At 35.3% G+C, this 19887-nt stretch overlaps 1 protein-coding gene across 1 annotated transcript in view; it reads right to left on the bottom strand.

The window, feature by feature from the left end:
- LOC126976150 (nephrin) overlaps nt 1-19887 on the bottom strand; it is a 289278-nt gene that overhangs the window by 139382 nt on the left and 130009 nt on the right. Inside the window, exon 5 of the mRNA XM_050824354.1 lies at nt 102-260. Within this exon, the coding sequence (XP_050680311.1) occupies nt 102-260 (159 nt within the window). The remainder of the gene's footprint in view (nt 1-101; nt 261-19887) is intronic.

Genomic DNA, 19887 nt, shown 5'->3' with positions numbered 1-19887 from the left:
GTTCCCAAGTTTGTTATTTACGAGAAACTAATGTTGACTGAAACAGACTACGACTTATGTTTTAGGTACCAGGCAAACATAAAGAGCAAGCAATATAATACCTCGATCTCCTTTCAGCTCCTGATTGCCGCGATACCACACGATCCTGGCCGCGGGCTTGGCGTTGTTCACCTGGCACTCCATCACCACGTCATCACCTTCCTTCACCTCCAACTTGGAATTGTGCGGGTGATTCACTATCTCTACCGAGCTCGGGGCCGCTGTGGACAAAACAAATTTGATTAAGCACATATTTTCAAAGTCAAAGTCAAATAAATTTTTAATTTAATTAGGCTTAAAATAAGCGCTTTTGAATCGTCATTATAAATATTTCTTTTAAATTACTGAATCTACAATATATTCAGAAAAAGTGGAGATCGTGAAAAGAACATAAAAAAGCACTTAACGGCCACTCTATTCAATCAAATAGAGTATTTTTACAATAGCTATCATTATCATCATCAGTTCAGCTGGAAAACGTCCACTGCTGGACAAATGCCTCCCCCAAAGATTTCAGTCTTGCGATGCCCTCATCCAACGTATTCTGGAGATCTTGACCAGATCGTCGGTCCTTCTTGTGGGGGGTCTTCCAACACACGTGATCGCCATTCGAGGACTTTATATATATATAACAAATATTAAAAATAATTTTATAAGTATTATAAATATTTACAAATAGTTTACTATATTATATATAACCGCTTCCTCTATTACAATTGTGTTGACGTCGTGTACTTTAATCTATATATAAAAATGAAATGCTGTTCGTTAGTCTCGCTAAAATTCGAAAAAGGCTGGACCGATTTGGCTAATTTTGGTCTAAAATTAATTGTGGAAGTCCAGAGAAGGTTTAAAAAGTGAATAAATAGGAAAATGCTGCTAATTTAAATAAAAACAACAAATTTGTTTTTCCTGTGATGTGTCCATACATAATTTCTATGAGACAATTTATTGACGCACGGTTTGACAGTTCTGCTGTGAAACAGTTTCATTATACAGGATAGTGCAAAGTGAAAAATAATTAACAAACAAGAAAGCAAAAGTGAAAAATAATTTACAAAACTTGGTACTGACCAAAGCTCCTTGGAATAGATGTTTTCTTTTATTGTTTCTAAGTCTGAACTTTAAATTAAAAAATTGAAGCACAGTAGTGATCATTTGTAGAAATAGAAGTGGAGAAGATTCCGCTGAAGAGTGAGGTGAATAGAAACAACAAGTGAACAAATTCGTGTGTGTGTGTATTAAGTGCACGAATCATCACCATTCACAAACAACTAATCACTATATTATTTTATTAACTCATGTGACCATAATGCGTAACCATTGCTCATTGGCTTTAATATCCAACTAAAATGTGTGTTAAAATTTTGTGATGAAAAATTTATGCAATTAATTTGTGAAGGTAATTTTAAATTGGACAACTAAACAATCACTCACGTTTAATCTTAAGTAAGAACTAATACAGCCATACCTTGACATATTTCAACAAGAATTATAATTAGAGTTTAGCCGTGCGGTAAAATATTGGATGAACTCTGCGGCGACCCTGGTTCAAATCCAAAGAGAAAAATATTAGAAACTTTATTTTATTGTTCATTTTATTTTGTTATTAATTAAAACTCAAGTGTATATTTTCTTATTGGCTGTTTTTAGAAACTTATTTTCTAGGAGATACACAAATATTATACTTATATATTATTGGTCTAACAACAGACTATTACATTGACGACTGCAGTTCAGAGCTGTTATGATTAAGTGATTTTCTTCTTAATTTTTTTTTTGTATAATTCTATTTTTCTCTCTGACCTCTGGGGCATTTCTATTACCGTTGTAAAACTAATAATTGATATGATTGCACCCGAACTTGCATTAATTTTCAATGAATGTATCGACTGTGGTGTGTTCCCTGATTTAATGAAACACAGTAAAATAACTCCACTTTTCAAATCAGGTAGTTGTTCTGACCCTGGTAATTTTAGACCTATCTCTGTCTTACCAACATTTAGTAAAATTTTTGAAAAAATAATTTTAAATCAATTGTTAAGGCACTTTAATTCGCATAATTTATTGCATTGTAAACAGTTTGGTTTTACTAGGGGTAGTTCAACCATTGACGCTAGTGTCGAGTTGATATCACACATTTTTGATGCTTGGGAAGAATCTTACGATGCTCTGGGCGTTTTCTGTGATTTGTCCAGGGCATTTGACTGTGTACACCATGACACATTGATCAGGAAACTACACCACTATGGTATTAGGGATGTTGCTTTAGATTTTCTCTCTTCCTATTTGAGTGATAGAGTCCAAAAAGTCGACGTGAATGGAAAGCGTTCCCCAGGATCAGCAGCTAATTTAGGTGTGCCACAAGGCTCAATACTTGGACCATTTTTATTCTTAGTATACATAAATGATCTACCGCATTTTGTGAGGGACGATCATGAGGTTGTGTTAATTGCAGATGACACGTCACTTTTATTTAAACTTAAGCGACAACAAAACGTTTTCGACGATGTAAACAATACAATCTTGAAGGTAGTAAAGTGGTTTTATATTAATAATCTTCTACTTAATGAGAATAAAACAAAGTGTATTAGATTTATACTACCAAATGTGAAACAAGTAAAAGCTAATATTATTATTAAAAACGAAGAAATAGCTCTCGTGGACAGCACTGTATTTCTAGGTATAACCCTCGATAATAAGCTTCAGTGGGGCCCTCATATTAATACATTGTCGAAGAAGCTCAGTTCTGCAGCATACGCAGTTAAAAAGATCCGTCTCTATACAGATGTAGCCACAGCTAGACTAGTCTATTTCAGCTACTTTCACAGCATTATGTCTTATGGTATACTGCTGTGGGGAAGTGCTGCAGATATTAACATCATCTTTGTGCTGCAGAAGAGGGCTGTACGTGCAATTTACAATATGGGTCCCAAAGAATCACTCCGTGAAAAATTTAAAGAGATAAGTATAATGACCGTCACTTGTCAATATATTTATGAAAATCTGATGTATGTGCACAGGAATATTAACTTGTTTAAGAAAAATAGCGATTGTCATAAGTTTAATACTAGGAATAAAGATAAGCTTGCTGTTACCACTACCAGGCTCCATAAAGTTGATAAATCATTTAAAGGGCAATGTATACGCTGCTATAACAAACTCCCAAGTGATATGCTTAATCTGACAATAAACAAATTTAAAAATTCAATTAAAGGGAAACTTTATAAAAAAGCTTACTATAAAATATCGGATTACTTAGATGATAAAAATGCTTGGGAATGAACATGCTCTAACTCTGTCTTAATAAAACAAAATATATATTATAATTTTCTAGAGTATAAGTATATGTATTATTTTTACAAACTACATTATGTAGCTCTTATTATTATAAGAAACCTTAAATTGACGATTCAAAATGATCAAATATGATCTCAATGAATAAAGATATTTTGACTTTGACTTTGACTTTGACATTACGACAGCAGGGTGCATATTTTACGAAGTAATTTTTGATGTTATGATATATTATTGACAAATTCATATAAAAACATTATTTTATTTATTATATACAGAACAACGTCTGTCGGGTCAGCTAGTAAATAATAAAATATAGATTATCTCAATGTGACTTGAAATTGATTGAGTAATGTAAAGTGAAAAACTAACCACCAATCGACACCCACAACACCAAGAGTTAAGACATGCGTTGTCGGCTTTTAAGTTGGAACCATGGTCTAAGTTTAGATTTTTTTTATAAATATAAGGGACGTGACGAGTAGGACGTTCAGCTGATGGTAATTGATACGCCCTACCCATTACAATGCAGTGCCGCTCAGGATTCTTGAAAAACATAAAAATTCTGAGCGGCACTACAATTACGCTCGTCACCTTGAGACATAAGATGTTAAGTCTCATTTACCCAGTAATTTCACTAGCTACGACGCCCTTCAGACCGAAAACAGTAATGTTGACACATTACTGCTTCACGGCAGAAATAGGCGCCGTTGTGGTACCCATAATCTATCCTGATTCCTGTGTAAAGGAGCCTCCCACTGGTAAATTTATACGTCTAGATAGAGTAGGACAGCTGTGAAAACGAAAAAACAATTAAAATGATAGTCAACCTCTCTTTTGAGCAATTCATGCACACAAAGTGACATAAAAATCGCCATCACCAACGTAGCTTGTAACGCGCACTAAACTAATAAACCTGGCCTATTTTCATCGGTTGTATAGCAGCAAGAGGCTAGGTCCATATGTCGTCTTGGATGGTAATTCCACAAAAAGGCTGTACGAGGTAAAGTTATCTGTTTAGTTATTTAATTAATGAATCTATTGTGTCCCCTACATGTTACTCACCGTACAAGGAAGCTCATTCCACAGATTGGTCATACGTGGAAGAAAGTTCCTTGAAAACCACACATCCAGATGGTGGGGATGATATTCTTATTTGGGGCGTAACATACGAAGGTGAAATTCGGCGGCAGGAATTAGGTCAAACAGCTCTTCGGTACATCAATAGGCGAAGAAACCAGTCGATTTGTCGTAAATTATACTTAATAATTTTTTGACCAAATAGAAATGAATAACCTCATTTACAAGCACAGATAACAAATACCCTAAAATATAGCATTGGCTGCCAAGATAAATGAATTTTTAATTTACCCATTAATATTCAAACTTGAAAATCGTAAATCATTTAAAATTCGGTTGCGAAAAGCGTAATTAATACCGAACAGTAAATTATCGCCGTCAGATTATGTTCTCAAATTGTTTTTAGTGACTTAAATTGAAAATTATTTCATGTTTTTCGGGATAATATTCAAAATCGTACAATATTTTATATCGCGCGTATTGAGAGAAATTTGTTGCCTCGCACAGCCACTTTTTAGAATAAATTACTGGCTGCAGTTTTAGGACTTAGGACCTTCATTCAAAGAGCTTACTGCCATGACCCCTGGGGTCGCGGCTTGGTCGCGGTTGTCTCACATCAAGTGACCCTATTTCCCATTTGCCCCCTCTAGTGTAAAACAAAAATAAGTGCCATTTTAGACGTCACCGGTATTCAGTATCCAACCCAGTTTTTACCACAACGGCGCCTATTTCTACCGTGAAGCAGTAATGTGTAAACATTATTGTGTTTCGGTCTGAAGGGCGCCGTAGCTAGTGAAAAAGGTGACAAGGGTAATTGTAGTAGCGCTCAGAATTTTTGGGTTTTTCAAGAATCCTGAGTGGCACAACATTGCAGTGTGCAGGGCGTATCAATTTCCATCAGCTGAGTGTCTTGCTCGTCTCGACCCTTATTTTCATGAAATAAACCCAGCGGCAAAGTTTATTGTAATGTCTATTAGCTGTCACACGCAACGGCAAAACCGGATCATATTGTGATAGCAGAAATGTTACGGACATCGACGGAACCGGATATGATGCAACCGGGTTGTTTGAAAATGGATTTATATTTTATCATCTCAAGATTAAAGAGATTTATTATCTCAAGTCTAAGACCTTCTAAACACATATAAAGACATATCATTCGAAGTCTGATAGCGGAACGATGAAAGACAATGTAAGTTCACTTTTCTCATACGTCGTCAACTGTCACTGTCCGAATCGGGTTCTTAACTCAACATTCGTAACCTTAACTAAATAAATATTTTACATTGCTGCTTATTGACCAAAAATATTTTAAACAACTGGAGTAAATACGGCAATGTCTAGATATAGAAGTCGAAGCGTACGATATTGTGGTGTAATCTGTGGCATGTTCCATATTTCGGCTTTGTTTTTATATGACGTGATTTGTCTATATGTACAGAAGGACATTGTGTCTTGTATAACAATGGCGGCAGCCAGCGACAATAATAACCGATGTACGCCGGCCGGGATTAACCGGACATAACTTATTTTATTTACGTGAATTATAACAGGAGATTTGTATAAAATTCTCTGGTAAATATTGCTCTGACCAATGGACAATCAATCCGAGCGTGTGACAGATCATTCTCATTCAAAAGCCACAAAATAGTGCTATGTGCGATTTCGATGCAGATTGGAAATGATTCTAAGCACTTCTTTGCCAGCATTCCGAAATATAACAGCTGTTTCCAGATGACGTCGTTTGGCACTACACATATTATACAGGACAATTTCATGCCCACTTTCAAGATATTATGCCATTATATCTAATATATAAAATTCTCGTGTCGCGGTGTTTTTTCACCAATTTTCGCCCACCTACGATCAACATCTATTTATGTATCGCGATTTTTGTATTATTCTGTTCCATCCACAGAAATAGGGTTGTTAGATGGCAATCGAATATAATAATGATTAGAGTACTATTTAATATTTGGTAGGTCTGAGAATCGGTCGTAATCTATTTTTTATATCCCAAAAATTTTAAATATTTATATTTTCTAATTACTTTATATGGCAATACAACGTTTGCTGGGTCAGCTAGTTATATAAAATCAAATCACAGCGAGACGAGGGTGTAGAACACAGCATAAATTGTCGTAAAGAAGTGGGAGGTTATGCTGCATTTCAGACAGATGTCTGAAAAGGCATAAAAGGCATTTATTTTCTCAAAATTGATTCCTTTAGAATAATTGTTTTTGACATCATTTCTAATATACAAGATAGTCTACCGCTTCGAAAACTATTGGCGCTATGAGAGAGAATATACTATATAATTTTAATAAAATATACAATATTGTACTGTCATTGCTATTACTATAAAATAATCATAATCTAGTCCCAGGCTGTCCGATCACTTAGATAATATTTAGATGTGGAATAGTAGGATTTACGACAGAGCCATTTTAATAAAACATTTAAATTTATTTATAGATAATGCCTGACAGTGTCTTAAAGCTGTTATGTATGTCATGAAGCCTACTAGAACTAGTAACAAGCAATCCCTTATTTCTAGTGTTATAATAATGAAATCACTACTAAGAGAAAGATGTGAGATGGCGTCACTAGCTATCTCGCTCTAAGGGCGAGATTCATACTAAACAAAATAGACCAAACTCATTTACATTAGCATGTTGGTGACGCAACTTATCCCGTGAATTACGCCTAAATAAATCTTCAGTTCAAAAATAATATAAAAACAAAATCTTGCAATACAGCGAACACTTTCATTAATAATAAGAAGGATACAACTCAATAGTAAGTACGTATAATAAAGTATTGAGTAACGGCAGGGTATCTAACGGTTACTTTATCAAATATCCATTTTGTGGGCTTTGTGGTTAGTATTGCTTCTCATATTTTATTGCGAAATACACCAAACTATACTAGATTGGTTTAATACTGGCTATTCCCAGCGAATTTGCTTCCGTGATCTTTATAATTGGATGTAGAGAGAAATAAATAACTTCTTTTTTTTATATGATAATAAGGGACCAATTGACACCCACAACTATAACCACGGCTTTTAAGTTGGAAGCATGGCCTAAGTTTAGTTTTTTTATATAAATATAAGCGACGTGACGAGCAGGATGTTCAGCTGATGGTAATTGATACGCCTTACTCATTATAATGCAGTGCCGCTCAGGATTCTTGAAAACCCCAAAAGTTCTGAGCAACAATTGCGCTCGTAACCTTGAGATATAAGATGTTAACTCTCAATTGCCCAGTAATTTCACTAGCTACGGCACCCTTCAGACCGAAACACAGTAATGTTTATTGTGGTACCCATAATCTAGCCGGTATCCTGTGCAAAGAAGCCTCCCACTGGACTCAAGGACGAACAGACAGAATTCCATACCATTGTATGAGAAACTATGTTGTTTCAATCCTGACACATGAATACGAGTATAATAATAATAATAAATCTTTATCTGTTGCAAAGAAAAAATACAATTTTACTTAAAATTACCCTCGACCCCCAAACTAGGACAGCCCGTGACATGGGGGTCATAATAAAATCATATAAACAAAACAATTATATATCTCTCAACGTTAATGCAGTTCCGATCGTTTTTTCTCCGACTTTGCAAATTCGACCACCACGAAAAAGTCTTTTAATCTTTCCGGTTATTATTTAACAGTAACAGAATTTTTCAAAATCGGCTCAGTTGATCCAGAGATTATCACCAACAACCTCATAAACAAATCCTCTTCATAAAATTAGTAAAAGTAGTATGCTTAGATCTTTTATACGTCTAGATAGACTATGAGGCCGGCAACGCTCCTGTGATTCCTCTGGTGTTGCAAGAGATTGTGGGCGGCGGTGATCACTTAACAACAGGTGACCCGTACGCTCGTTTGTCCTCCTATTCCATAAAAAAAAATGACAGCTGTGAAAACGTCGAAAACAATTGAGCTTTAGAGTTAGCCTCTATTGTGATCAATTCACGCATACTAACACAAAGTGTGATAAAAATCGCGAGTGTAAGGCGTAGCTTCTCACGCACACTAAACTATTATTCCTGGCCTGTTTAATCGGTTGTCTAACAGCAAAATACTCTATCTAGACACTACCTAACGCCTAGAAATATATATTTCTAACACTATTATGTAGTCAAGACTTTATTCATAATATGAATGTTTACACGGGACATATTACACCAGAAAATCAATATTTTTAATGCAAACGAAATTACTGGGCACATGAGACTTAACACCTTATGTCTCAAGGTGACGAGCGCAATTGTAGTGCCGCTCAGAATTTATGGGATTTTCAAGAATCCTGAGCGGCACTGCATTGTAATGGCTATGGCGTATCAATTACCATAAGCTGAACGTCCTACTCGTTTCGTCCCTTATTTTCATAAAAAAAATGGTAAACGGATGTTCCGGATAACTCAACTTAATTCTTTAACATAATGTTTTTTTATCTCAAATTCTCGAGATAGATTAAATAATAACGGTTCTAATATAAAAACCAAACAAAGAAACCCTTTGAAAAGTAGTTTGTATTAAATCTACAAAAAGCTTTGAAGTTTTAGCCGCAGTTTACAACTAAGTTCCGTGTGTATGTTTGTTGATTACCCTACGCTGTTTAGATTGTATTCGAGCTAACATTGCACGAGATTGATAAGCGGGCATGGATAACAAAACTTTTGTTCTGAATTAAGTTTAGTAATTAACTATCAAAATAACATGTTTGCATCTCAAGTTTTCAAGTTTAAATGCTTTTATTTTAATAATCATATTACATAAAGAGACTTTATTTATTTACCAGGAGTAAAGACGATAACAATCACTACATATTAATAACAAAACCCTCCACCGCATCTGTCTTTCTGTCTGTTCGTGATAAACTCAAAAAATACTGGACCGATTTTCATGGTGTTTCAATAGATGGATAGTGTGGTTCTCGAGGAAGGTTTTAGTATATGATTTGTTACGATTGAAATATATATTGACGATATTTGTTGGAGGTGTCAGAAAAAATAAGCAGGGGAGTGAAAAAAAACTATCATGCGACTAGGGTAACCATAATATAGTCATTTAAAAGTCCCGATAAAAAGTCTGATATTTCGATAGAAGTCCGGACTTTCAAGTTGATCTCGTTTAGATTATATTTTATATTAAAGGCCTTTTTGATATGAGTTAATATCACGTAGTTTCATAACTATATTCCATTTATTTCAAAATACAATCCGGACATGTTAGAGCCGGACAAAATCAAGTCTAGTCTAAACGTCCGTACATGTCCGGATTAATACAAACGGATGGTAACCCTACATGCGAGCAGTACTCGCACGCACGAATTACTGTGCGAGTTTAAACAGTGCGAGTGAATGCAGTTACTGTGCAGATTGGCTGGTACGCCAAGCGACAGCTCACAAAGTGTAAACGAGCCATAAGCTGATTTATGTATGCCTTAACATCTTTACACCGCCAAAATGAAATACCTCACCGCATCTAAATAACACTTTTTATTACTTAAAAATCATAACGTTGGTGAAAATTATTAATATCATCCCCACTATCTGGGTGTATGTGGCGGTCCTCCACAGTGAGTTATTAAAGAAATTTCTTCTACGTACCGACGAAGCAGTGGAATTATTTTTCTTGTTTGGTGTTGCCAGGACGATACTTCTTTTTACTAATAGGCTGGCAACGCTCTTGTGATTCCTCTGGTGTTGCAAGAAAATGTGGGCGGCGGTGATCACTTAACATCAGTTGTAGGTACTCCTGTTTGTCATCCTATTTCATAAAAAAATATGTTTCAACTATGTGGGAAAAATCGCAAAAGGTTAAACGGCCGTTCCCAATATTCAGTCTATCTCTTACTTGAGATAAAAATCGAAACTATAATTGACTTTTCTGTCCCAATAAACTTATCGACGGTAACTCACCTTATCCGTGCACGCTGTCTGTCAACGTATAGTTTACCAGCGATATAAAGTTTATATGGAAATTGCAATTCACGTGTCCCAATATAATGCGATAAGAATGACTAATCGGGTATATTAGGACAGCTTCCGATTATTGGCAGCTAATTACTGACAGTAGACGGTAGTAATTTATCTCCATCTGTAGATAGTATATTGGAAACGGCCGTAAATAATTACTAAGCGTAAAACAAAAGACGCTATTTCGTCATTTCCGAATCTATGTCGGCCATCAAACTATCTAGCTTAGATCTTTAATACGTCTATATAGACTGTGACAGCTGGGAAAACGTGTAAAGTTCAAAACTAACCTCTATTTTGAACAATTCACGCACACTAACACAAAGTATCACACAAATTGCGAGTGTAAGACATGGCTATCACGCACACTAAACTAACATTCCTGGCCTGTTTTTCGTTTTCGTTTCGGTTGTGTGTTTTTTATAACAATACGTTACGGACTGGACGTTCAGCTGATGGTAATCGATACGCCCTGCCCATTACAATGCAGTGTCGCTCAGGATTCTTCGGAAACCCAAAAATTCAGAGCGGCACTACAACTGCCCTCGTATCCTTGACACATAAGATGTTAAGTCTCATTTGCCCAGTAACTACACTAGCTACGGCGCCCGTCAGACCGAAACATAATTATGTTTACACATTACTATTTCACGGAAGAAATAAACGCCATTGTGGTACCCATAATCTAGCCGGCATCCTGTGCAAGGAAGCCTCCCACTGTAACAGCAAGAGACTCTATCTAGGCGTATAAATAATCTAAACTGTCTAAATTAACACTTAATTGACACGTTGATTTCGTGATTAAGTCAGTTTATTAAATGGTGGAAGTAGCCCCGGGCGTTCACGGTTCATTAGTGGAGAGGGTTGTAATGAATTAGTTCAATGAGTCGGTCATTCGATTTAGCTCTCCACAAGGAGAGCTAAATCGAATGACCGACTCTCCTTCTCACTCAGGTGGAGTTGGCTTTCGGCTATGCTTGGTCTACTATATGCTAGTTTAGGAGATCTTTTAAACACGCATTATATTATGTCTCGATAGACTGTGATAGCGGTGATCTGTAAGCCCATATTTTCAGCTAAACACACTAAAAAAACGCGTAAATATTTTGATTAAGTACCGCGGGTGTATTATTATTATGTGACGAATTCCCCCAATCAAGTTACTTACTTATACTTCCTACTCAATTACTTACAATTGCACAGCTTAATATTCGATGTCTGTCTCCCACTAGACGCTCGATCAGAATGCCACCACTTTTTCAAAAGAATCGAAATCTTTCGTTTTTCATAGACTACCCACATAACGGCATTTAAAATCGAACAACTAACTAATATCGTTTAAAATATATGCATCAATTCCTATTCATCGAATAGAGTATTATAAATTATATATAGATAATAAAAATAAACTTGATTTAACCAACTAATTGGTAAAACAATAATAAATAATCATAAATTTATTACAATTATTATGATGATTTGGGGATTGAAATGCACTTAAATCCTAGAATCTAGTGCGCCTACCCTCGATTCAAAAGTTAAGGAAGAGAATCGAGGCTACTAACTAGGAAACGTGTTACTGTGCCGAGATTTAAATTATATCCTAGAGACCTATTACTTTTAAAAGGTTAAGAATCCTCAGAGGATTTAGGCAAGGCACGTCTTCTGCTTGTCTGATTGTGGCAATGGCTTCGCATTCCAGAAGGATGTGTTTGGGGTCTTCAGCGGTTTCACAGCAGAATCTGCACAGGTTAGATTCACTGAGACCCTTTCTAGCCAGGTGCCCATTCAGCTTGCAATGGCCGGATAGGATCCCCATGAGAGCTCTCAGTTGTCTCCTGTCCAAGCTTATGCATTGTTTGGCACGCTTACGTTGATAGTTGCCTAGGAGCAGCTTAGCTTGCTGATGGCCTGGTAGCGAGGACCAGTAACTGGCTGCCTCCAGAATTTCTTGATTCTCCAGCTCCACAAAAGGGTTCAGAGCCTATGAAGGGACGTAAGGCTAGCTAGCTGGTCAGCTTTCTCAGTATCTACTATACATTTGTGCTCCGGTATCCAAGCCAGGGTAACTACCGCGAGTGGAAGACGTAGCTGTCATGGATATTACAGTATTAAACCTGGCCTGTTGTCATGCATTGCCTAACAGCAGCTTTATTTAGACGTATTAAGTATCTAAGCATGTAATGATTTTCCTACATTATATCAATAAAATTAAAGTGTCTGTCTGTTGATCACGTGATCAAAAGAGATTTAAAGAAAATAAGAGATTTAATTAAATTTGCAAACTTTTTGAAGTGAATTCATATTTTGGCTCGAAGTACCTGCGTAATATTGTTTGTGAGAAATTAATGAGGCAAGAATTTAGCCGTTTCGCTTGGCAATGTGACTCTTGTTTGGTATAGTCGGCTCGAGTCAACTGAGGGATACTTAAGAGAACGATCAAATCTTCTGGCGCCAAGCGATTTTTTTTTGAATTTTGTAAAACTAGCAGCATTAATAAAGCTTGAGTTTTGTCAACCGCTAAGAATTTTTGGGTATTTGAACCACCATAGTGTCATAACAAGCTAAATATTAAAATCCACTACCAAACTATAACATGTTATACATTAATAACTCAAATATCATATAAAATCCCATTTTTGGATTCTGCGCGATAAAACCGCTAAAGTGTATAACTTAAGCATATGGTAACAGGATATTGCTGTCTAGCGACCGATGGTTACGCTCCCCTGACTACATACAAAGGTGGGAAACTCTGCTTTGTTGTGGCCAGTGGTTGACAACGCTTGGTAGCTTCTAAGTTTTCAATTTATCCACGTTAATTATTACACAAGTTTAATATTTCTAGCTGGGATCACCTATCACTTTAAACTTCAAACGATGGAGTTGTGGGATTCTATCTGATGTTTGGAATTTGGTTCTGATTAAATTAATTGCTAAATGTAACGAATATATAATCTCTGTTGATTTTTTGTCGTGATGCTTTTAAATTATTTAATGTATAAATAACGTGTAGCACATTATAATGTAGTGAATGTGAAAGTATTCATAGTGGTCATTATTGCCTACCATGTGGCTTGGATTTAGCTTCTCCCAAGGCGATAGTTACTTTAGCGACATTGCATGGTTGTCTTTTTTAAATGATAATAAGGGACGACACGAGCCGAACGTTCAGCTGATGGTAATTGATACGCCCTGCCCATTTACAATGCAGTGCCACTCAGGATTCTTGAAAGACCCCAAAAATACTGAGCGGCACTACAACTGCGCTCGTCACCTGGAGACATAAGATGTTAAACCTTATTTGCCCAGTAATTTCACTAGCTACGACACCCTGAAGGCCACCGAAACACAGTAATGCTTACACATTACTGCTTCACGGCAGAAATAGGCACCGTTGTGGTACCCATGATCTAGTCGGCATCCTGTGCAAAGGAGCCTCGCACTGGTAGACTGTCTGAGTTTAAAGCAAATAAGAGGAATTCGGATCATAAGTGTTAAATATATCATAACAAAAATACATTTATGGCTCAATGTAGAAATCATAATAACAATTTAACAATAGAAAAATAACATGTCACATAATGGACAGACGTAATATATTTGAAATTAAATGGAATTAATTGAACACAAAGACAAACACTGATTTTTCAGTAGCTACGTACCAATAACCATATGAACCCCATGAAGTAGAATTTTACGCTTTCCAATCTAAGACAGCCGATCGTTAAACATCATATTAAAAGGCATAAAGGCATAAAAGGCATTTATTTTCTCAAAATTGATTCCTTAAGAATTCTTTTTGATGTCATTTCTTATAATACTAGATACTTCTACCGCTTCGGAAACAAATGGCGCTCTGAGAAGAAACTCTCCCAGCATTCTTTTTTTTGCGCTCTTTTCAATAAAAATATACAATATTGTACAGTCGCTATAAAATAATCACAATCTAGTCCCAGGCTGTCCGATCATTTAGATATTCAGCAGTGGAGTAATAGGATTTACGACAGAGCCATTTTTTTATAAAACATTTAAATTTATTTATAGATAATGCCTGAACAGTGGCTGGGACTTTATTGTAGAAGTGTATTCATTTACCCTTAAAGCTATTATGTATCTTATGAAGCCTACTAGTATTAGAATTAGTTACAAGCAATCCCTTATTTCTAGTGTTATAATATATTATCATCTCAATCGCTATAATTGGAAATAAATTTATTTATTTACGAGGCCAGTCCTACGCAGATACAAAGAAAAACTTCTGGTGTATTGTTTAATCCAAAATAACAAACGCAGTCAAAAATAATCAAATGAAATGAATCCGTCTTTTTAGTCGTCTATTTTCTTGTACAATACAACAAGTTATGTAATAATATAATTATTATATTTATTCCCACAGGATAAGAGCCCACTTTAATAACAGTAGTAATGATTAGACTTGATATTTCGTAAATACACTTAAGATGAGTCTATAAATTATCTAATATATAAATTCATGTCGCGGTGTTTGTTACCAAAGTCCTCCGAACCGAGTGCATACCGGGTAGGTGTGAGAATCGGCCAACATCTATTTTTCATACCCAAATATTTTTATTACAATTTTCTTTTAATCATTTATATGGCAATACAATGTTTGCTATTTACATAAAATATTAAATTAATAAAATCTTACAGCGCTCGCTAATGCCCACTGTTATAATTGAAGTACCACAGGATTTGTTAAAAGGTGTTTCAACGAAAAATCATCTTAAGCACATTCTTAAAAAAACATTATCTGTCACTGCGCCATTGAAATGATGACATGGATTTAATCAGGTAGGTACATTATGAGTTTTATTATACTATATTGTCCAAAATTTTATGACATTTCCTTTGTGTTAATTCCGCCAATATTTGTCTTTATTTATTAATTTATTCTAAAAGATACATTAACAGTACACACATATAACAATTACATATAACACTATCTAGGAAATTACATTACTGATGCGAGTACCAATAACAGATGTACACAACATTCACAGTTGATGCTGTGACTATTATTAATTTTTACATACTTACTAGCTGACCAGACAGACGTTGTTCTGTACATAATAAATAAAATACCGTTTTAGATGAATTTGTCAATAATTTTTCATTGTAACATAATAATATGCTCCTTGTTGTTATAATGAAATTGTTTCACAGCAGAACTGTCAAACCGCGAGTCAAAAATACTCTAACAGAAAATATGTCCAAACAAAACAAATATTGGAAATAAAAATAATTATGGGTCCCAAATCGAAATAAAAACTATCCTATCTCTTAAGTTGGACTAAACTGCACTCCATGAAGTAATCCCCATTGAAATCCGTTCATTAGTTTAGGAGTCCATTGAGGACAAACATTGTGACACGAGATTTATATATATAAAGATTATCACTAACTTTTAACTAATTACCAATATAATTTAGAATAAAATTTAATAACAATTTAAAGTTGATTATAGACTTTATGTTTCATAAGTTTAATTATTACATATGAAAGTGTCTTAAAACAATTCGAAACGTGTTTCGCCTCAACACGCGGAATCCTCAGGACATGTTGACTCGCCAAACGCTGGCAGGAGACTCTTGACGACTCTAGACGAGATAGAGAGTCTAGAGTCATGGATAATTAATAATAACAATAATTTTCTATGCTGTAATATTTTACAATTGCATCACAAATATAGCGATACAATTTTAATAATGTAACACTACACTTTAATACTAGTTTAAGTTTAATACTAGTTTTAGTTTAAGTTTAATACTAGTTTAAGTTTAATACTGTTACATTTACTGTAATGTAAGTAGCATTATTGTTTCACGAGAGCTGCTGCCGACAAACTACTTAAAGATTGTGTATATGAAATTTGTAATGGCTACTTGAATAAATAAATAATAAAATATCGTTATGAAAAAGTGTATTTATCATAAAATAAGGTATTTTTGTCAAACCAATTTTCTTTGTCAAACCAATTAATAACGTTAACATAAGCACGCTTGGCTCGCTATTCAACAAACATTGCTTCCCCTAGAGTAAAACCTTAGACAAAATCAAACCGAATTATAACGTCACAAGTATTGGCTCACTCGAGCGTACAATTCGCCGAAAAGAATTTTCCTCGTGGACGGAAATTACTTGAAAAATGAAAACCTGAGCAGGTACTGAAATGCGGACATGAATACCGCTTCAAAATTACTAATTCCCTTTTATTTATTGCGGAGCAAAGTGAAATATCTTGCTTAGAGTTTTTTACATTTCTCGATTTCGGTTTCCTGTCGCGCTATTGTGAACTTAAGCAGGTCTTTTATTTAGTAGCACCTTTCCGCAATGATTTTTAGTAGTCTGTGATAGCTCGATCGCTTGGCGTTACTTAGACATTTCAAAGTTACCACAGGGAGTATTCCGAAGAGGTGTTTGATCGGATTCCAGCCGCTGAATTCAACATAAATAGCAAACTGATTAATTAAACGGACATCCGAAGTAAAACTAAAATGACCGATGCACTTACTTTCTCCCTCGAAAGAAAATGGAAGTGGGCGGGGCACGTGGCCAGATACTCTGACGACAGATGAATACATAGAATAATTAAATGGTCAGGTCTTCGAGGCATTAGAAAGGGAGGCAGGTCGTGTGGTAGGTGGACAGATGAAATAGTGGCGTTGGCGGGGCAAAGTTGGATAGAGACTGCAAAAACCAAAACTAAATGGAGTTCTTTGGAGGAGGCTTTTACCCAAAAGGGGTCCATACAAGACCAGAGCTAGAGTAGTAAATTAGAGCAAGATTAGCTAATAATTGTTATTTTTGCATGAAATGAAATTAAGCTTCATTATTATTATTATTAACAACCTCATCATGTGCATGTTTGGCGTTATAATGAAAATCTATATATATATATATATATATATATAAATGAATTGCTGTTCGTTATTCTCGCTAAAACTCGAGAACGGCTGGACTGAGTTGGCTAATTTTGGTCTTGAATTATTTGTGGAAGTCCAGAGAAGGTTTTAAAGGTGAATAAATAGGAAAAATGCTGCTAAATTAAATAAAAACAACGAATTTGTTTTTTGTGTGATGTGTATGTGATACATAATTTCTATGAGAGAATTTATTGACGCACGGTTTGACAGTTCTGCTGTGAAACAATTTCATTACAACAACAGGAAGCATATTTTACGAAATAATTCTTGATGTTTGATGATATATAATTGACAAATTCATAAAAAAAAAATATCTATATACAGAACAGCGCCTGTCGGCCCAACTAGTATTTAATATATATATTTAGACACTATACTATAGTATCTGTATGTTTTTGGAATCGTAATTAACCCGGTATTCGTTACAATATTTTAAAGAGGGTGTATTATTCTTGTCGCTAGGACAATTAATAAAAAACTAAGATAGGGGGATTCCAAATTAATAACTTCTATATTTTCTTATAGGGCTTACAGCTTGTTTTTTTTTTCACAAAAGTATATAAAAGAATAAATAGCGTTACATCGCATAGGGAATTATTCGTGTGCGACCTTGGCTGGTACTTAAATCCTTTTCTATTTTAGGGTCCCGGGTCCTCATCCAAATATGTATTACTGAATTAATATTAATGTTTTATTTTCTGACTCTACGATGTTTATGTGTCTGTTTGTTAAAGTACACACACATACACTCACGCCTTTCTCCCAAGGGGGTAGACAGAGACACCAGAATGCCACTTGCTTCTATCCTTACAAACCTCAGGAGCTTCCTATTCCATTCCAATTGAACATGAGGGCGACCGACTTGCCTTATATATGCCTAATATATGAAGGCATAAAAGCCATTTTTTTCTCAAAATTGATTCCTTTAGAATCTTTTTAATAGCATTTCTAACACTACCACCGCTACGGAAACAAATGGCACTCTGAGAGAGAAGAAGCCACGCAAGAAACTCTCCCAGCATTCTGTTTTTTCCCTCTTTTTAATAAAATATACAATATTGTACTGTCATTGTTATTGCGATAAAATAATTACGATCTAATCCCAAGCTGTCCGATCTCTTAGATATGCAGCTGTGGAGTAGTTGGATGTACTACCGAGCCATTTTTTAATAAAACATTAATATTCATTTACCCTTAAAGCTATTATGTATCTTATTTTTAAGTAAATATATTGTATTAAATATGGCGTATACTTAATTTGGAGTTGGAAATTCATTATGTATTAATATTATATTTTGTAAATGTTTAAAAATATATCACTACACAGAAAAGTTTTTAAATTAATTAACGGGCGCAGCAAACTTCACACATTTGAAAAGCGAACACAATCGAATCGAATCCAAAGAAAACCAATCGAACTTGCAATACAAAACTTCGTACAAATAAAAACTTTGTAAGAAGTACTGAGGCACGTTTTAATTAGCCGTTATCTCCCTTCGACAGGCCCTGGGTGTTGGCTGCCATGGGATGGGGAGTGAAAAAGTCAATATTACCTTAACTCACGGCCTAAGTGCTGGGCGCAAGCGTTTAATTATCTCACACAAGCATCCATTGATAGGCTTAAGCGATTTATTTGATCGGCTTTTTGTAGTTTACACACTATATGTATATTACAATACAAGACCAGACTCAGTGAATATAAAATAAAAATTCCACTGCCGCGCGTTTCGCAAGAGATTTCTTACCTCGTACAGCCACTTTGTGGAATCAATTACCAGCTGATGTTTCCCCGAACCGATACGACTTAGGGAAATAGGGGACAGTTTTCGATATAATCAAAGTACTTTTAAGTTTGCCTCAAATAATGTGGTCATTATTTAAAGGCAGGACAATTTTGCATTGCGCCAGCATTATCAATAACTTTGGCCGATTTTTTTTCAGCAGTACCTATTCTAATTATAAAAAACCCGCTCCGCTTATCAATATAATCGCATTCAAAGCACTACTTGTAATTACATCGCGGCGATGTTGTATCGAATTAGAACACCTTTGTCGCATCAAATGTAGCGCGAAATTTTATAATTGATACTGGATTTTGCTAGAATTTAACAATATTACAATTTAACTATTTTAGAATCTAAAAGCTTTTACGCAACAAACTTCAGCGTTGAGTAATATACTCTAAATTGTAAGTTAAATGGTATATATCTAATAACATTAACTGTTAGTTAAATAACTGTGTATAATTTTAATAAAGCAACTGAGAATAAGGTCTGAAGACGAAGGTTTTCAACCAGAGTGTGTTGCCAGTGATGTCTTACGGTACGCAGGCGTGGTCGCTATGGGTCTGATGATAAATCTCATGGTCGCTCAGAGGGAGTGGGCTATGCTCGGAGTTTCCGTGCGAGAACGAATCAGAAATGAAGAGATCCGTAGAAGAACCAAAGTCACACACATAGCCCAAAACAGAAGTGGCAGTGGGCAGGGTACATAGTTCAACGGACAGATGGCTGGTGGGGCAGTAA

This window comes from Leptidea sinapis, chromosome 39 (genome assembly GCF_905404315.1).
Source record: "Leptidea sinapis chromosome 39, ilLepSina1.1, whole genome shotgun sequence".
Lineage (NCBI taxonomy): Eukaryota > Metazoa > Arthropoda > Insecta > Lepidoptera > Pieridae > Leptidea > Leptidea sinapis.
Note: the sequence above shows the minus strand (reverse complement) of the source record. Positions and strands in the feature narration are given on the sequence as shown.